This window comes from Danio aesculapii, chromosome 2, assembly GCF_903798145.1.
Source record: "Danio aesculapii chromosome 2, fDanAes4.1, whole genome shotgun sequence".
Lineage (NCBI taxonomy): Eukaryota > Metazoa > Chordata > Actinopteri > Cypriniformes > Danionidae > Danio > Danio aesculapii.
Window position 1 is genome coordinate 2,293,861 of NC_079436.1, and position 21,399 is coordinate 2,315,259.

Consider the following 21,399-nt stretch of genomic DNA (forward strand, 5'->3'; position numbering starts at 1 on the left):
TGCTATAGTAATTGATAGTAAATACTGTAGTGTTTTTGAACCATACCATAGTAAAGTAAACCTGTTGTGGTAATTCTAAAGTGTTTATGGTAATACAACAAGTAAAATAAGCAAATAACAAACTGCTGTAGCTTATTATATTATACGGCTGTACACCACAGTTTACTGTGTATACTACAGTAATTTATTAACAACGAGTTGTAAATATACTGTATAATACACTCTACTATAGTATGGCTCAAAAACACAATCATATTTAATATAAATTAGCATAGTATTTTATTTTTTCATGCGGGAGCTCACAGTTCAATAAATTAGAATTGACATAAATAATAAACAAAATAATTAATCAATAAACAGTCATTTTGATGGACAATACACATGAAGCCAGAGCTTCAAAGCCCACTCCTGTGACAGGAAGGCATTGCAAATGAGCTGAAGCAGGTGTAATATGTTTCTCTGAAGCGTATCTGGACATCTCTCATCTGTAACCGCATTAGTTTGCAATAAAGCATCTCTCCTTGATCTCTCAGTGATGGACGAGGACGCTGATGAAATAAAGGAGCATCTGAGGCTTCAGTTTCAAACTCTGCAAGAGCAACAAGTGCAGCGCATCCAGAGGAGGCAGGAGATGAAAAAGACGGGAGGAGAAAAGCAGACAGACGCCATCGCTCTTCCTCTCAGCAGCAGTCTGGACGATATCCACTTCACAGAAGAGGATCTGTTCAATGCAAGGTGACACTCGCAACAGCGGCTTCACATTATTGCTTTTACTAATTCAGCAGAAAAGTCTCTCGAAGTATCAGAAATAAGACTAAAGCATCTTTACACAACAGAAATTAAAGCTGAAGCAGCATAACCTTTTCTCAACATCAGTAACAGGCCAGGGGATACAAAAACAGTGTGCACTAATGTTATGTAACTTAGATGAATACAAATGATTACATATTCAGCTTAGTTTCTAATATAGAAATGTAACAAAGGATAAAACAATCACTACATTAAAGCGTAACAAATACATCAAAATAATGAAAAAAATTAAATAAATGAAAACAAATCAAGCATAAATATCTGAAACATAAGTAAATAATTAAAATATTGTACAATTAGGGATCTGATCATTTAAAAGTAATGCTTATACTTTTACAAGGTGGCTCAGTGGTTACTGACGGTCGCTGGTTCGAGTACTAGCTGGGTCAGTTGGCGTTTCTCTGTGGAGTTTGCATGTTCTCCCTGTGTTGGCGTGAGTTTCCTCCGGGTGCTCCGGTTTCCCCCACATCCCAAACACATTCGCTATAGGGGAACTGGATGAACTAAATCGGCCGTAGTGTATGTGTGAATGGGTGTGTATGGGTGTTTCTGCGTTGCAGCTGGAAGGGCATCCTCTGTGTAAAACATATGCTAGATAAGCTGGCGGTTCATTCCACTGTGGCGACTCCTGATGAATAAAGGAATCAAGCCGAAGGAAATTTTATGAATGAATGTATAATATGAAAAACAATATGGTTGTCTATACCAGTGTTTCCCAACCCTGTTCCTGAAGGTACACCAACAGTTCACATTTTCAACCTCTCCCTAATCAAACACACCTGAATCAACTTATCATAACATCAGAAGAGACTCCAACACCTGAAGTTAATGGGTCAGAGAAGGGAGACATCCAAAATATGTACTGTTGGTGTGCCTCCAGGAACAGGGTTGGGAAACACTGGTCTATACCATAACTTCTAATCAATCAAAGCTTGTTTATTTTTCCATTAAGCAAGCCAGAGGTGACTTTAGCTAGAAAAAATAGAAGAACGTTCCCTTGAAAGACACTTTAAGAGAGCCATTTCTCCTCTGGCTAATCAGTCTGAACAATGTCAACATTATGAGCTGTCTTTGATGTGCGATGGATGTGGATCATGATCCTGATTTGCAGTGACAGCGGTGTATTCTTTGTGAAGCCCATGCGGAACACTGGATGGTGGTAGAGTAGCATAGATTGTCATCACACAGCTCTGAAATCAGCTTGAAAAATATATCAAATACATTTAAAAATCCCCCAGCTAGATGGAATCATAGCCTGAAGCTTAAAATGTTGTTTTTATTGAGATTGTCTGCAAAATTTGATCAAAGTAGATAAAATCTGGAGAATGACTGGTTTAGGAAGCCAGAACCAACTCATCTAGCATGTAATGTGGAAGAAAATACCACAAAACTCATGTAATTTATTTCATATACCCAAGTGTTTTTTTCCCCGCTTATCTCTTTCAGTGTAATGTTCTGCTCCCGCTGGATGGAATTTCCTTCCTTTTCCATTGCTTCCACTTATTTAAAATGACACACAATTCATTTGTCAGTGATCAGAGATGTATGTACACTCTAAAAAATATTCATAAATTAGCTGTTTTCCCTAAATCCAACAACTTTTACCCTTTAAAAGATTGAAAAAGTCACTTTTATTAACATCTTTAATAGTTTAAAGTGATATATTGTCTGGGTTGGTGTTGTAGAGTATGCTACAAAAACCTTGTAATAAACTGTCAGTACATTTTCTGTTATTTAACAGACTTATCTCTCTGTACACTCACCGGCCACTTTATTAGGTACACCTTACTAGTACCGATCGGACTCCTTTTACCTTCAGAACTGCCTTAATCCTTCGTGGCATAGATTCAACAAGATACTGGAAATATTCCTCAGAGATTTTGCTCCATGTTGACATGATAGCATCACGCAGTTGCTGCAGATTTGTCGGCTGCACATCCATGATGCGAATGTCCCGTTCCACCACATCCCAAAGGTGCTCCATTGGATTAAGTTCTGGTGACTGTGGAGGCCATTTGAGTACAGTGAACTCGTTGTCATGTTCAAGAAACCAGTCTGAGATGATTCAGGCTTGATGACATGGTGCGTTATCCTGCTGGAAGTAGCCATCAGAAGATGGGTACACTGTGGTCATAAAGGGATAGACATGGTCAGCAACAATACTCAGTAAAAGCCACTTTGTTAAACTGTAGAGTTGAATTGTAAACATCAAAAGTGGACAGAGCAGAGATCAACATCCCATAATGCTGTTCACAACCACAAATAAACTGAAAACACACAAAATACAGATATTTTAATATTTTTTATATTAAATAACAGATTATTTTTTTACAGTGCTTATAAGTAATGAGAATGTGTATCGTGTGTTTGTGGTTATACCATATACATGTCCCAGAATAATCCAGAATGAGAATGAACAGCTGCACGATCATGTGCGGGAGCTGAGGGATGAGAACGGCAGACTTCATAAACTGCTGAGTGAGAAAGACTTTGAGATAAAACACCTGAAGAAGAAGAGAGAAGAGGACAGGTTGGCTCTAGCAGGTAAAAGTTGCCTTATTTTTTATATTTTTCTGAGATTGAAATACATTTAAAGGCTTAACTAGGTTATTTAGGTTAACTAGGCAGGTTAGGGTAATTAGGCAAGTTATTGTATAATGATGGTTTGTTCTGTAGACTATCGAAAAACAATTAGCTGAAAGGGGCTAATAATATTGACCTTAAAATGGTTTTAAAAAAAATAAAAACTCCTTTTATTCTAGCCGAAATAAAACAAATAAGACTTTCTCCAGAAGAAAAAATATTGTAGGAAATACTGTGAAAATTTCCTTGCTCTGTTAAACATCATTTTGGTGATATTTAAAAAAAGAAAAAACATTCCAAAGGGGGGCTAATCATTCTGACTTTAACTGTATAAATATATGTAAATAAATATTAATATATTATTATATATTTAATATAACAACTTATAATAGCAACTTGCTAATTCTTGGCTAACAATGTGCTAATTCATGTGAGCAATTCACTAAATATGCCTGAAATAGGTACACAACATGCTAATTTATCATAGCAGTGTCATAACATAAACATACAAAATTATAAATGCCTTAATATATCTTTATTTGTCTTAACCGATAAGTTTGATAACAGTTTTACATTTTAGCTCAAGAAACATGCTAGCAGTTCACAGCTAACAACGTGCTAAACATGCTAGATCTATGCTCACAGCATCCAAATTTATATTAGCAACAAGTTCATTCATAAACATGGCAGCAACTGGTTAAACAACATGCTAAAATGCCTCTCTGTATTTTTATTTCTCTCTATATTTCCAGTTTACCCAAACTTTAAATGTTACTTGTCATGTCAGCCTAATGTAATGCAGTGTCACTCATACATTAATTCTGGGCCGCTGAGTATCTGGTATATAATAAGCGTGGCACTTCATTTTTATTTAATTTATTTTTTACGAAGGTACTGCTGGTCTGGCAGGAGATGCGGCTGCAACCAAAATTGTGGAGCTGTCAAAAAAGACTCGAGATTTAGCTTCTGAAATTGAACGAGAGAAAACCAAAACTAAACAAGCAAACAATCGAGTCCGAGAACTGGAGAAAGAGGTAAAGAAAAACATAACTCTATTTTTATCTGTGGCATTACATATAGTTTCATTAATATATTTCTGTCTTATCAGCTTCAGGCCATGTTGTTGCTAAATCCTGGAAAGACGACAAACAAGAAGCAAGCTACAAAGATTGTGAATGACCATCCTGAAGTAATATTGTATTATAATTATGCATTATTTTCATTATCATTTGATGCATGATTAGATACACTACCTGACAAAAGTCTAGTCGTGGATCTCAGTTTTAAGAGCAACAAATAAAACTTGACTTCTAGTTGATCATTTGGAAAAGTGGCAGAAGGTGGATTTTCTGATGGATCATCTGTTGAACTGCATCCCAATCATCACTAAAACTGCAGAAGACCCACTGGAATCCGCATGGACCCAAGATTCTCCACAGAAATCAGTCAAGTTTGGTGAAGGAAAAATCATGGTTTGGGGTTACATTCAGTATGGGGGCGTGCGAGAGATCTGCAGAGTGGATGATCAACATCAACAGCCTGAGGTATCAAGATATTTGTGCTGCCCATTACATTACAAACCACAGGAGGGCAAATTCTCCAGCAGGATAGCGCTCCTTCTCATACTTCAGCCTCCACATCAAAGCTCCTGAAAGCAAAGAAGGTCAAGGTGCTCAAGTATTGGCCAGCCCATTTACCAGACATGAACATCATTGAGCATGTCTGGGGTAAGATGAAGGAGAAGATGTTGAAGATGAATCCAAAGACTCTTGATGAACTCTGGGAGTCCTGCAAGAAGGCTTTCTTTGCCATTCCAGATGACTTTATTAATCAGTGATTTGAGTCATTGCAGAGATGTATGGATGCAGTCCTCCAAGCTCATGATGGAGTCAGACACAATATTCATTCTGTTTCCACTGCAGCATGACCACATATTCTATACTGGACATTATTGAAGGTTCAGTGACCAGACTTTAGTCTAAGCAGATTCAGACCTTACTGTCCTAATCAAATCAGTCAAAATCAAGACATGATCAGATTATATTGAGCTCAAATAAGTGTAATCTAGAGGCCTTTGCCTTTCATATAAGCCACTTCTGATACCAAATGATCAACTAGAAGTCAAGTTATTATTATTTGTTCTTCCTAAAACTTGGATAGGCCACAAGACTTTTGTCAGGTAGTGTATGATCATGATTAGTTATTTAAATAACAGTTTTTAATCTTTTTTGTTGTTGTGCAGAACAACCCAGTAGTGAAATCACTACAGGAGAAACTATCTGTAGCCCAGCTCAAAATGGCTGAATACCGCAACCAGATCCAGACATTCAAGCAAGAATTAAAAATAGCTCACAAGGTTTGTTCTAGGGCTGCACGATACTGGACAAATATGCAATATTGTTGATGAGTATCGCAATAACGATATTTCTTATGATACAACATTTTCCTAGAAATACATTTTTTATTAGCTATGTTTTTAAATCATTTATTTATTCAATGATATTTAAATAAACAGGTAAAATATATCATTTAGGTCTAAATAATTCTAATTTAGACTAAAAAACTTTGTCAAAGGGCAAATATTTAGCCTTTAAAACACTATGAAAGAGTGAAAACCTCAGATATTCGGACTCTGATTGGCTGTTGTCATTTGTCTCTCTCGTCTCGACTCCACCCATATTTTCAGCTCTGGGTTTAGCTTTGTGTCGCTCCAGCCAATAGCAGAACAGCAGCTACTGGGGAGGCGGAGATAAAGATAGCAAGGGCCCCATCTGATTGGTCAAATTTCGATAAACAACCAATGCATAAAATAAATATAATTGATCACATGTCTACGATATTTTGCACATGCTATTATCGTGATAACGATATATTGCGCAGCCCTAATTTGTTCTCAACAGATGTTTTCATGTATGTTATTAAGCTGTATAGTATATAGTGCTATTGTAATCATCATTTTAACATGTGTTTTCCAGGTGTTGAGCTGCGAGGTTGGTGAGGACGTCAGTATTCAGCAGATTCTGTGTAACCCAGGAGGCTGGAGAGGTCGATCGCAGCAGATCCTCGCCCTGCAGAACAGAGTGAGTGTCCACTGAGTGTTCAGCTTTAATTAACTATTTTGCTTTACATGCTAATCCACTTTTATTAATTGAAATGACTGTTCATTTTCCCTATAAAATAAGAAAAGAAAGATGTTTTAAAAACACATCTGTTTTCCCTTGCTTTTAAACCTGCCTTATAGCAACACAGGCTCATCGGGAAAATGTTCCCAGGGGTACAATTCTGAGAACCGAGAAATATGGGCTGCATTTTGTGTGTAAAACGAAAAGGCTACGGGGCAGTACCGCTCACCGTTTACCTCTGTATGGGCAACGTTTCCTGCATGACTGGTTTGCTTGGTAGCTCACCACGAATTAAGGACAGTTCCAGAAACCAGGTGAAACAAAACATAAAACAAAGAACAGTGTGATAGCGTGGTAGAAGCATGCGTCTGCGATGGCGTTTCTCTTCTAGTTTGCTTTTGAAAACACTGTTGGCTGGCTTTAGGTAAGGGTGTGTGTGGGTCAGTCGATATCAAGTTGATAAATTGCATGACGTTGAGACAGCCATAAATGTACACAGCGCCCTCTGGTGGATTTACTAGAAATGGCACGAATGAGAAAAACATGCCTCAGTAACGTATTTGAGATTGTCAAAAATGTACACGGCGCCCTCTAGTGGATTTGTGAAAACAAAAACTGCAAGAAAACATGGTACAGGGTATATTTTTCACTGGTTCTCAAAAATGTAGCCCTGGGAACATATCTCCAATGAGCCTGGGTTGTTTATAACTGTTTTTTTTGTTGGCTTTTGGCTATCATTGTTCAACTTCGTTTACATTATATTATTTTGTTTTATTTCCTGTTAGTTGAGTAGAGTTTTATAATAATGGAAATTCTGATTAAAAAGACGCTTGGTGATTTTTTATTATCTTTTTCCCTATTGCATTTTTTAAAGTAAACATCTTAAATTAAATAATAGTTTAAAGCAAAAAGCAACATTTCACTCATAAATAGGGTGATTAAATTATAGCAAGATGATTTTTCTCCTCAGAAAATATCATTTTAAGCCTAGACCATGGTCATTTTTTACTATGAAAGTAAAACAAACAAACAAACAAACAAACCAAATATCAGGAAATGCAAAATTAGATGCATTGAGGTTTCTCAGCCTCCAACTCAACATGTGGCAACATAATGTCAAACTGTATATGATCTAATGATGCAGCTGTTTTGCAAACTCATCCAGCGCTTCAGTTCCTCCAACAGTGTCTGAACGGAGGAACCAGAGGGAGAAATTAAAGTTTGTATGGTTTCTCATGGTTTATCTGAAAAGGTGAGTTGATGAAGGCTGAAGAGTCACAGTTATAGACTTATATTGTGGCCACTAGAGGTCACTGTTTATTTTTATTTTAGATTTTCTGCCTTTATTATTACTGTGTGGAATAAAATGTTTTCACCTGTGCCTCATTTACTGCATTTCCTTCCATGTGTACCACCATAGAGACTACATTAGCATTAGCTGTTATACTTTTTTTTTTAGCGAATGGTTGCATGCTTGCCTTCCATGGGCTTTCTTCAGTTCTGCACTGTGTTTTCATTGCTACGACCCAATCTTGGTATTCCTTATGCTTTTTGCTGTAGACTTTAAACATTTGTGAGAAATTGGTTTGCTTTTGATAATTATTTTGGAACTAGTGAGTCAGTGAGTCTTGTGAGTGATATTTCTGCACGACCTCTGGATTACATTGTCAACTTTTTTTATAAACTACTTTTATAAACTATAAAGTACTTTTTTTGGATTTATCTGTTGTGTGTACATCCCTTTTTCCATCAGCAGTTTTAATTATCAGTGAAAACATATGCTTTGTATTCATATGCTCATATAATGATGGTAATTGTTGACTTTCATAATATGAATCACCAAGGACCCCAATGGAGTGTTCATCAATGCATCATCAGTCGGTCATATTAATGGAGGCTCAGAACGTAAACAAGGCCGCTAAACTAAATTAAACTTGCATATTGCTGGTGAAAATCATGTTTTGGGCTGTACTAATTAGTTGAAATAGAAAACAACAACATTTAGAGAACTGTAGACTGACAAAAAACTGTCTGAGGAACTGAAGCAGCATTTCCAGTACGTTTGTTCTTATCTTTCCCTGCTGAAAAATCCAGCTTAAACCAGCCTAGGGTGGTTGGCTGGTTTTAGCTGGTTGACCAGCCTGGTTTTAGAGGGGTTTTGGCCATTTCCAGTCTGGTTTCCAGCCATTTCCAGCCTGGTCTTAGCTGGTCAAGCTGGAAAATGACCTGCTAAAACCAGCTTGACCAGCCTACCCAGGCTGGGGGCCCAGCCAAAACCAGCTATGTCCAGCTTAAACCATGGGAACATATCTCCAACATATGTCTGGTTTTAAATGGCCAAAACCCCTCTAAAACCAGGCTGGTCAACCAGCTAAAACCAGCCAACCAGCTTAGGCTGGTTTAAGCTGTTTTTTTTCAGTAGGGTTTACAGCCAAGTAGGTGAAATATTAGGATAATACTTTAAGCAGTACTGCTAACATGTATGTTTTACCCCCTATTAAATTCATTTAGTCAAAATCTTGCATGCTTTTTTGCTTACTAAGTCCTTCTCTGTATGATTTCTCTATATGGCTGCACGTATGGGGAACTAACCAAATCTTGATAAAAGTGCAAACCCTATATTCAGCTAAATATCTTTAATCTTTAAACTCCTACCCAGGACACCGATCATTCCTAACACTGGTTAAAAATGAACTGTTTAGAGTATGAAAAGTCCTATGGTGTTCATATGTCATATAACTTCATATAACTTTTTTATACACTGAAGGTGCGAGACCTGGAACAGCAGCTGAGCCAGTCGTCTCACAGGAAACAGCTGAATGAGTTCGGTCTTGAGGATGAAATGATGAGAACTGGAGGCCCAATGAAGACACAAGACAGAAATCTGAGCCACATCCGGCACATAGAGAAAGAGAAGAAGGAGACACTGGAGGTTTGGCACTCCCATGATACTTAATGTTAATATGCCATGATGAAATGTTTGAATAATTTGATAATAATTTCTTTGCAGAAGCTCAATATGGAGTATGAAGTTCTTCTTGAAGAGCACACGGACATGAAGAAGAAGATGGAGGGCTCCAAAGCCAGGAATAAAGTGCTGAGCACAGAAATCAAAGCCCTGAAGAATCAGATCAGCACTCTACTGGATAAGGGCAAACATGATGATGAGCTGGTCGATGCCTTACTGGTGAGAGATTCCTGAAATTTTAATTATTTATATATATATATATATATATATATATATATATATATATATATATATATATATATATATATATATATATATATATATATATATGTATGTATAATATTATACCTTAATTCTTCATGGCATAGATTCAACAAGGTACTGGAAATATTCCTTAGCGATTTTGCTCCATATTGACATGATAGCATCACACATTTGCTGCAGATTTGCCCACTGCACATCCATGATGCGAATCTCCCGTTCCACCACATTCCAAAGGTGCTCTATTGGATTGAGCTCTGGGGACTGTGGAGGCCATTCGAGTCCAATGAACTCGTTGTCATGTTCAAGAAACCAGTCTGAGACCATTCTCTGTAAACCTTAGAGATGGTTGTGCTTGAAAATTCCAGTAGATCAGCAGTTTCTGAAATACTCAGACCAGCCCGTCTGGCAACAACAACCATGCCACGTTCAAAGTCCCTTAAATCTCCTTTCTTCCCCATTCTGATGCTCGCTTTGAACTGCAGCAGATTGTCTTGACCATGTCTACATGCCTAAATGCATTAAGTTGCTGTCATGTGATTGGCTGATTAGAAATGAGTGTTAACAAGCTGTTGGATAGGTGTACCTAATAAAGTGGCCACTGAGTGCATATCTAGTATATCAACGAGTGTTAGGTTTAATGAGTAGTTACAAATTAACTAGTTACTGTAATTGGCAGAAGAAATAGATATTTAAACTAAAGGTTACATTTATTAAGACAATTGGACATGCATAAGAAACAATGAATTGAGAGGTTTACAGTATCTGTGTAAGAATCTATACACTATTGAACAGACATTCTTCTAAATAGTACTTTACTGTAGATTTGAAATATACTGTAAATAATAGGCACAGATGAATAGCATGCAAAGCAGAAAGAAGTAAATAATTCTGCACAGAGAAGTGGGCTATATGGAGAGTGTGTAATGAGGGCTGCTCGGTGTCTGTGTCCTGAACAGAAGCAGCAGACGCAGTGGCAGGTCATGCTGGGTCAGTTAAGTCTGAAAGGGTCTCAGCGTGAGAAGACTCAGCAGGGCCTGGAGACTCATTTGCACAGCGAGGTCCAGCAGCACTCGTCCCTCATCCAGCAGCTCAAACTCATGGTGGCAGAGAAGGAGAACAAGGTCAAAGAGCTGGAGCAGGAGATCCGGCAGCTCGCCCTCACGGTACCACACATCCCATCACATCATCATTCTCAACAGGGCTCATACGGTCCTGGAAAACCTGCAAAAGTCATGGAATTTTGACAAGGCATTTTCCAGACCCGGAAAAACAAAATGTTTTGGGAAGTCATGGAAATTTGGGTAACACTTAAAAGAAAAGCTCTATTAGTTAATGTTAATGTATTCACTAACATGAACAAACAATACTGTAATACATTTATTACTGTATTTACTCATTTTCGTTAATGGTAGTTATTGTTATTTAACTTAACGTTCATGTTAACTCATGGCGCATTAACTAATGTTATAACAAGCACAACTTTAGATTTTAATAATGCATTAGGAAATGTTGAACTATGATTAATAAATGCTTTACAAGATTATTAAGGCTTAGTTAATGTTAGTAAATACATTCAGTGGCATGGACCACGCTACACTTTGAGCTACACTTAATTGTAGTGATGAAGGGGATGGTAAGAGAACAGTGAGATGGAGGGGAAGGGAAGTAAGAGGATAAACAGTGAACAGGTTGATCGGGCGTCCTACGATGATGCCCAGAGACTCAGAGTGGGAGAATTGTCTTTGTAATATTTTGGTAGAGTGATTGGACCCCCCGATTCAACCTAGGAGTGAAGAGAGGGTTATAGGATTGTGATGGGAAAGCGAGGAATAAAGGGAGGGAGGGAGGGAGGGTATCTTCGAAAGAATGAGAAAAACAGTGCTAGAGGGCTGGGCTGTCTTAGATAAGTTTTAGGGAGTAGGTGATTGGTTAAGGAGACAAAGTGAGGCGTGGTTCCACCGCCGAAGTTAACTAACAAGTTGACTCCATTTAACTAATGAACCATTATTCTAAAGTGTTACCGGAATTTCCCGCCCAACGTAACAAGGGGGCGGAGCCAAGAGCTCTCCAGCTCTGTGTTTGGCAACAGACAGGCAGATAGAGAGAAGCAACATGAGTAAGAGGACCAGCATTCAGCTTGTACGACTCGGACACAGACCAAGCAGAGAGTACAAAATCATTTGCGTCTGTACAGTTTTACAGCCAACTGTGTGCTAGTTTTAAGTGCCGAGCTTGTACACAAAGACTAATAACCACGTACACTGAATTAACTTTGACTAAGGCACCGGATGCGCCGCTCTGAGCCGCGACACGGCACACTCAGACACGCACATTTGGATGTTATTTAAAATGAAGCTATTCAGATGGTGCTCTGTGGCGCGGCAGAAACATGAAGTGTACCGAATCGTGGCTGGGTGCTGCGGACAGCCGCCGACTTGAAGCGCCGTTGTGTGTACTCTGATAAAAACCTATGTTTAGAATTCAAAAATGCATGGCGCTGTGTGGCGCGGCAAGTTTGTTATTTTATTTCCAATGGAGAGACGCACACGTAAGGCATCGCGCTCGCACTTTCCAGCGGCACCTAGTTAAGATCACAGGGAGCTTCTGTGACCGCGAGAAATGCAAACGGCTGAAGTTTAAGGTAGACGCAATGAAAAGTACACATGTTTGCAAACGCACCTAAAGTTGCAAAAATTAATTCCGATTAGAGCGATCATGTGGAAAATGTTGATCTTGTGTTGAGCCCAATGATCCTTGCATCTAAAAATAGAGCAGGGGTGTTCCTATAGTGATAACGCTTCGACTCACACAATGAAAATTGCGGACGTGAATCAACAAACTGAGGATATGATGACGCGCCTGTCAATCAATATTGGTGGGCGGGGGGACCGCTCTCCTACGTCAAGTTGCGGTCGCTCTGAAAACCGCTCCAATTGGTCCACCGTTTATTATGTTGTTAAATTGAAAAAAAGGACTGGGTGTGTTTAAATTACCCAAATATGACGATCTATACACCATACCTACACACATGTCTGTCCAAACAGCTTGAAAAGTAGATTTTTTTACCATAGGTGCCCTTTAACAAATATCTGTGTACTTGAATTGATTTGAGATGATAATATTGGATAAAATTGAAATACAATTGCGCTGTCAATCCCTTCATGTGAAGTTCTCTGTGTGGGGTAAAAAACAAAACCTGCCATTTCAGCTTCGCCTCTCTTTCGCAAGAAACAATTTGAATGTGGTGTCCAGAGACAATCTCTAACTACAGGGCTAAGATACTGTGAGTGCTAAACTTGTATTATTCTTACAAGTCTTGTGAAAACCCAAGACAACATTTCAAAAACATTTCACACAGACAGCAAGACACTTTCTACTATTTTACAGATATAAAAATAAATAAAAACTACATAGATTATCACATATGTTTTGATATGCTGTAATAAATTTGCATGTTGTGTGCAATGTGCATTTATTTCTTATTTATCACATGTATGTAGACATTACATAAAACATTCGGTCGTGTAAGTTTGGAAAAGTCCTAGAATTTTAGTAGTAAAAATTTGTATGAACCCTCTCTCAAGCTTATGCATGTGTGTGTGTGTTTATGTGTGTGTGGCGCAGAAGCAATCAGAGAGCAAGAGTCTACAAAACATCAGGCCTTTGACATCACGACAGGAGAAGAGCAGAGAAGCAGACTCTGCCAGGTATTAAAGCAGACCTATTATCTAAAAATCACTTTTATAAGGGGTTTAAACACAGTTGTGTGTCAGCAGTGTGTGAATATAAGCAGCTTCTAATGATAAAATATATATATTTAATTTATTATAATCGCACTTGATAAAAACAGTCTGCAGAAACACTTCGATTGACATTCTCCCTTTGTATGTGTCATCAGAAGGGGAAAGCCCCGCCCATTAGTGACCATCTGTCCCTCATTAGCATAAACAGCCCTGAGTAAGAAGCAGCCGTCCGACATTAGAGTTTTGACCTGCTGAAGATAATGTCAGTGACTAAGAGGCATTATAAATGTGGAGTTTAAGGGATGCACGACTGAACATCGTAATCTCACTTCAGGAATTATTAGAGCTCCTTAAAGAGCTAAATAATGTTGTTAAAGAATAAAACCTGCAAAATATAAACTCACAATTGTGAAAATATATATTTTTAATTGTCTGTGTTCAAATAAAATACAGAATTGCAAGATGTAACTCAAAATCCAGAGAATTAATAAATGATTTATGATATACATTTGATATAAATACAAGTCTATAGCTCGCAATGATGAGAAATAAACTCAGAATATTGAGAAAGGCTCAATATTAGTTGAAAATATATCTCAAAAGTTGAACCTGCAATTGTATAAGAAAAAAAAAGTTTTTAATTACCTCCATTTTTATTTCTCTGGGAAAAACAAGCTTCCACACTGCACTGAATTTCAGACACAGCCTGCATTATGCCCTGCTGTCTAATACAGCAACATGAGCGAAAGAATTGCATATTATTTCAGAGATGCACATGTGGCCTGTCCAGAGTGTGCTGTTAAGATCCCCTCGCTCCAGGCTCAGTGTGCAGAGTATAAAACCCTTTATCAAAGCGCAAGTGTGGAGAGAGACAGACTGCTGGAGCTGACCAAAGTACAGCACGCCAGGTAGGAGACAATTAATAATCCCTCTCTACAGAACATCTCCATTTGTGTTCTGTTGATTTAATGTCATTTATGAAGCCGTAGCATAGTCCGTTAAGTTATATATTCTCCTTACATTCTCTCCATTACATTTGATTAGATTATTCATATCATATTATGTTGGAATCATGAATTTAGAGCAAGTAATGAAGCATGGAAAGAGTAAAAGAAGCACATGTTGGTCGGAAAAAGTGATTTTTTTTTGCAATTGTAGGGTCTAAATTACATATGTTCAGTAATCGCTCTGATAGATAGACAGTTTAAAATGCTTTAAAGGGGACCTATTATGGAAAAAATGCTTTTCTAAGGGGTTTACACACAGTTGTGTGTCAGCAGTGTGTGAATATGAGCAGCTTCTAATGGTAAAGATGATTTAATTGTATTTTTATAATCAGATTTAATAAAACAGTCTGCAGAAACACTTTGATTGACATTCTCCTTTTGTACGTGTCATCAGAGGTTGAAAGCTCCGCCCATTAGTGACCATCTCTCCCTCATTAGCATAGACAGTCCTAGGTGAGAAGCGTGTGGAGTTCTAGGATGCACAAATGAACGGTAGTTTCCATAAGTGGCGGACTGGGACAGTATGGTTGCCTGGGAAAGGTCTAGGTGTAGGATGTTGAGGTGTAGGGGAGGGGGCGATCGGTAAGTGAAGGGGGGGGGGTATCGGTAAGCTAAGGGGGGGGGGAGGTGTTGGGGGCCATTGGTAAGTAAAGAGGGGGAAGTGTAGGGCTGATCGATAAGTGAAGGGGGGCAATAGGTAAGTGAAGGGGGGTATCGGTAAGCAAAGGGGGAAGGTGTAGGGGGCGATGGGTATGTGAAGGGGGGGCAGTTGGTAAGTTAAGGGGGGGGGTTTGAGGTGTTGGGGCGATTGGTATGTGAAGGGTGAGATGATCAATAAGTGAATAGGGGGTGAGGTGAGCAAAGGGATGGGGGGTGTAGGGGGCGATCAGTACATGAAGAGGGGGTGGGGCAGTTGGTAAGTTAAAAGGGGGGGGGTTGAGGGTTGCGATCCAGAATTGAAGTGGTGGGTGATCGGTGCGGGTGGGGCAGTTGGTAATTAACGGTGGGGGGGTGATTGATAAGTGAAGAGCGGGTGAGGTATAGGGGGCAATCCGTAAGTGAAGGGGGGTATCGGTGAGCAAAGGGGGGAGGTGTAAGGGGACGATCAGTACGTGAAGAAGGGCAGTGGGCAATTTAAGAGGGGGGGTTGAGGTGTAAGGGCAATTGGTAAGTGAAGAGGGGGGGAAGTTGGTAAGTTAGGGGGGGCGGTGGGGGATCAGTAAGTGAAGGTGGAGGGATCGGTAAGCAAAAGGGGAGAGGTGTAGTGCATGATCAGTAAGTGAAGGGGGGCAGTCGGTTAGTTAAGAGGGGGGGTGGTGGTGTAGGGGGCGATCGGTAAATAAAAAGGGGGGAGGTGTAGGGGTGATTGGTAAGTGAAGGGGCGGGTGTAGGGGGTGATTGGTAAGTGAAAGGGGGATTGGTAAGTGAAGGGGGGGTGTAGGGGGTGATTAGTAAGTGAGGAGGTGGGGGGTATGGTGGCGAACAGGAAGCGAATAGCTGGGCGGGCAGTTGGGATTTGTGAAGGGGTGGGAAGGGGTTTGAGAGATGGTGGCAATAGGTAAGTGAAGAAAGGGGTGGGGGGGATCAGGGGCTGGGGGTTGTGGGGGATGGGTGGCGATCTGTATGTGAAGAGGTCCCTATGGCCAGTCCATCCCTGGTCTCCATAGATTGCCTTCTTTTGACATCTTCAGCTTTTCACAAAGATAACGTTAGTCCTGTTTTGAATCTGCTGCCATGCTGACTCATAGGCCGTTTGTAGCTCCGCCTTCTTCTGAAAAGCGCACAATCTCATTTGAATTTAAAGCGACAGTCACCAAAACGCCACAATTAGGATCAAAGCCCAAAAGGGTCAGTTTCAGAGAGTTAGAAACATTATTTTTAGTGCATTTAGAGCTGAAACTTCACTACACACTCTCTGCACATCACTTATTTCACATCTTGTAAAAAGGGGCATAATAAGACCCCTTATAAGGTCTTAATTTGTGCTCTGCAGGGAAGAGGAGGCCAAGCGTCAGTGTGCAGAAGCGGAGCAGAAACTGCGTCAGGAATGGCAGCGTTCAGTCTCTCTGGAGCAGCAGCTGGAGAAAGCCAAACTGGATGCCAAGAAAGAAGCAAGCCTGCAAACGGCTCATCGCAGCAGAACAGGTTCAGTATAGACTGAAACCAGTCTGTGGCTTTTTGTCATTTTCATCATTTTGGGCTAGCTTTAAGTCCAGGTTTATTGCAAATATTTGATGAAAAAAGCTCAATCCGTTGTATTCTCTTGTATTACTGCAGGAAGCTCAGGCAGTATTCTGAGTCTCCCGGAGAGACTGGAGGGATTGTCTCCCAGAAGCCCCTCTGATATTAGCCGTGAAGCTCAGCTTAGTGAACTCAAAGCACAGTAAGGTGTTTGTTTTTAATTGTATCTTTCACATTTAATCTCATCAAGAATTATGCATCAAACAGATGGAGGTCAACAGATCAAGGTCGCTGGTTCGAGTCCCGGCTGGGCCAGTTGGCATTTCCGTGTGGAGTTTGCATGTTCTCCTCGCGGGTTTCCTCCAGGTGCTCCGGTTTCCCCCACAGTCCAAACACATGCGCTATAGGGGAATTGATTAACTAAATCGGCTGTAGTGTATGAGTGTATGTGTAAATGTGAGTGTGTTTGGGTGTTTCCCAGTACTGGGTTGCAGCTGGAAGGACATCCGCTGTTTAAAACATATGCTGGCGGTTCATTCCGCTGTGGCGACCTCTGATAAATAAGTTACTAAGCTGAAAGATTATGAATAAATGACTTCATACAGTTAATATTGATGATGATAGTTCATTTCAACTCGCATATATTTTAATCAAATTATTTATTCTTTATATACCATTGGAAGAAGAACCGAAAGACAGATGCCAGCAGGTTGGATGTGGGTTTCCAAAAGCAGACAGACGGCCGCCCTATGGTTGCTTACGCACACTCCTTGTTCCAGACCAGTAAATAAACTCATATTTTCTTGCCCATTGCAGGCTGGCACTGCAGCTTGAAGAAAACGAAAGCTTGAGAACGACTCTGAGGAACACCTTGAAGGAAAAGAAAGAAGTCTTGCAGTTCTACAAGGACATGATGACCGAAGCCAAACAGGGCTTCCAGCAGGCCCGCAGAAAGCAGGAGCAAGGGAGTCCGGGATGAAGACCACTCTTTACAGGCAAACAGAGATCAGTCAAGGACAAAACCGCTGCTAACAGATGCTGCCATGTGTGCTGCTTACACACACATACAATTACACACACACACACAGTTTGCTGAACGCCTCTTATCTGAAATCTCGTTTCAAACACAAGTTCATTTTATTCCTTTAATGTAAACAAGGCTTCCTCCCGATCATTTCCAATCCTGCATGATATTTTTGTCTTGTGGTACTCGCAGTCGTAACAGCCTTGGGCCTGCCAGTGTCCCTCCGGGTTCTGGGAAGATGAAATAGTGCGCTGTTTCAGGAGCAACACACTGCTTCAGCCACAGGTTTAAATTAAGCGTGCTGGAGCCTCAAAACCCCCTCCGGCCACATAGGAAAGAGAATAACTCATGTATGGCAGCATGAATGCGGACGCTGATACGGTCAGTGTAAACAAGACCAGACACACGCTAAAGAGAGAGTCTTCACATATACACACACACACACACACACGTATCGCTGCAGTCGTCGACAAAGTGTTTCACACCTGATGAGCTTACTATGGTTTTGCTTTTCATTTTGGTTTCGCACCACAAGGCACACAAATCAAATATTAATGAGCAAATGTGCGTCAGAAAATGGAGGCAGGGATGTTTGTTTCCACTTTAGAGTGCCAAAAGCGGCGAGAGAGAGAAAAAATATGTTGGTTTGCCTTGATAATTTCTTAAAAACATTCTGACAGGATCTCATTATTGGTTCTCCAACAAAAAAAGAGCGTAGCGCTGAAACACACATCCTCTTTCCTTCATCTCTCATGACCTCACAATGGTAGATGTATTGAAGAGAAAGAGTTCCAGTAGGGAGCTAAACCTGAATTCACACAGTTGTATGGGGACTAAAATGGAGGTCCCCGTGGGTAAACATGCTTATAAATCACACAGAATTATGTTTTTTGAAATTGTAAAAATTCAGATTGTTTCCTGTGAGGCTCAGCGAGGGGTAGGGTGAAGAAGTGTGTGTGTGTGTGTACTGGTTTTGATGGTTTACAGGGACAAAAATTTGTATAATGACTTGTGTATGGCCTATTACAGTGGTGTTTATGAGGACATGCCTTGTGTCCTCATAATTCACTTCAAATAGTCTTTTGACATTAAAATTTGCGACACGTTTCAGGGTAGGATTAGGGTAAAGCCATATAATATGCATTTTTACAGTGTAATATACATTATACCTATGGAGAGTCCTCATAAACCACCAAAACCAACGTGTGTTAGTGTGCACTGTAAACAAATCTTACTGCCTTAAATTGTTTAGTTGAATCAGATGAAATTTTCTCATCATCTCAACTTACAATACTCAAGCTGAATAAAAATATCAAGTTAAAGCTTATATAACTAATATAACTTTATATAACTGATTAATCTATGAAAACGAGTTAAAATATAAAAGATAATTTCTTAAAAACATTCTGACAGGATCTCATTATTGGTTCTCCAACAAAAGAGCGTAGCGCTGAAACACACATCCTCTTTCCTTCATCTCTCATGACCTCACAATGGTAGATGTATTGAAGAGAGAGAGAGAGCTGGAGTGCCATGAAACAAGTCATGTGTGTGTTTGTACTTGTTTTTATATCCCAGTAGGGACCAAAACCTGACTGCACACAGACTCATGGGGACTTGTGTCACCGTGGGGACTGAAATGGAGGTCTCCATGGGTAAACATGCTTATAAATCACACAGAATTATGATTTTTGAAATTGTAAAAATGCAGATTGTTTCCTGTGAGGCTCGGGTTTAGGGGTAGGGCGAAGAAGTGTGTGTGTTTGCACTGGTTTTGATGGTTTACAGGGACAAAAAAAGTGTATAATGACTTGTGTATGGCCTATTACAGTGGTGTATATGAGTACATGCCTTGTGTCCTCATAATTCAAAGCACTTCAAATAGTCTTTTGACATTAAAATTTGTGACACGTTTCAGGGTAGGATTAGGTTAAAGCCATATAATATGCATTTTTACAGTGTAATATACATTATACCTATGGAGAGTCCTCATAAACCACCAAAACCAACGTGTGTGTGTGTGTGCGCACTGTAAACAAATCTTACTGCCTTAAATTGTTTAGTTGAATCAGATAAAATTTTCTAGTCATCTCAAATTACAATACTCAAGCTGAATAAAAATATCAAGTCAAAGCTTATATAACTAAACTACTTTGTTGAAACCTGATTAATCTATTAAAACAAGTTAAAGTAACAAAAACATTTGCTGTCATGACTCTTTGTCATATCATTTTCTATAGTATTCACTGTAAAAAAAAAGCTGGTTTCCACACAATCGATTTGTGTTGGGACAACTGAGTTTTTATACTTTTAAGTGGATTGAACATAAAACAATTAAGTTGTCCCCCCAAAACACTTGAGAAATATGTTGTTTCAGCTCAGTTTAAATAAGTAGTTCACTTTTATTTTTTGAGTGTGAGAGACACAAGTGTAACGTGAGTTTCAAGCATGGTGCTTCAAAGGGAACGTTCGGTTTGATTATGTCTTGTTTTTGCTTGCATTTAAAAGAAGTAAATAATCGACTCTGTAAATAATATACGAGTATAAACTGAATAATTCTTTCACACACGTGTATGAATGAAAATTAAGTGTACTATATTTTTAATTTATATTAAATGCATTGTTGAACATCACAGTGCTTTTTCGACCCACTCACTCACCACTCAAGTATTTATATGTAATTAATTTAATTGAATTATTGTTGTCTTGAGAATATGATTAGTGTACTGCTGAACATACTAACATGCTTTTATGGTAATGTGAAATAATGGATAAAATATATTGATTGTGTAGCTAAATATATTATACATTTGTAATAATGATGTATATTAACTTAAGTCAATGTAAAAATCTGTACAGTTTATTTTTCATTAGAAGCATTGATATAAAAAAAAAGCCTCACCCCTTATTCAATATTGCATTTCAGGTGAAAGTATTTCAATTGATTCATAATTAATCCATATGATACAATTGCAACACGATGAACAGGTTCTAGTCATTTTATTATTCTAGATGTGTGACTGATATACACGATGTGTTTTAATCTTAATTTATTTTTAAGATGATCTTGAATCTTATGGCTTTGCAATAAGGTTAGTTGTTTATGACAGAATGTTATTTTTGGTGAACTAACCCTTGAATCAATCTATCTATATCCATCCATCCATCCATCAAATAGGGTTTCACATTTGCTATTTGATGGTGATTATTGCTATTTTATGATAAGAGGTGATTTTATTTTCATTATATGTTTAAAATGAGTGTAATCAGCTTATGCAAACATGACCCTTATGTAGGTCTATATTTACCAGAAGCTAAAATAGGGGATTGTGGGCATAAATTATACCAAATCCAACAAAAATACCCCATGAATTTAAAATAAGGAAGTAAAACATGTCTCTACACAATTTAGCAAACTATTAGAGTCATTGTGCAGCATTACACTAAGATGCATTAACGTTTGTGAACTTTATAATCAATAACGTGTGTCTGTTGAGATTACGAACACATCGGCGGCCAATCAGAATCCTTTAGGTTAGTCATCGATGAACGTCTCTCGTTGAGTGCGCGCGCTTTTCTGGATGGATTCTGCGTACTGGCGACAAGATGGCGAAGCGATGTAAGTCACGGTTATTTTTATTTATTGATTTCACAATTTCAACGAGATTAACTCGCCTTTTTGCTAAACTTTTGCTGA

At 39.0% G+C, this 21,399-nt stretch overlaps 1 protein-coding gene across 1 annotated transcript; it reads left to right on the forward strand.

Moving 5' to 3' along the window:
* The first annotated feature begins 529 nt into the window (after window positions 1-529).
* On the forward strand, window positions 530-19,770 carry ccdc13 (coiled-coil domain containing 13). Its single transcript, XM_056465586.1, has 14 exons — window positions 530-735; window positions 3,206-3,354; window positions 4,285-4,427; window positions 4,502-4,582; window positions 5,636-5,749; window positions 6,369-6,473; window positions 9,283-9,447; window positions 9,526-9,702; window positions 10,704-10,910; window positions 13,372-13,454; window positions 14,258-14,398; window positions 16,491-16,642; window positions 16,775-16,880; window positions 17,495-19,770. The coding sequence occupies exons 1-14, from the start codon at window positions 536-538 to the stop codon at window positions 17,655-17,657; spliced, it is 1,986 nt and encodes a 661-aa protein (XP_056321561.1). The 5' UTR covers window positions 530-535; the 3' UTR covers window positions 17,658-19,770.
* The last annotated feature ends 1,629 nt before the right edge of the window (window positions 19,771-21,399 follow it).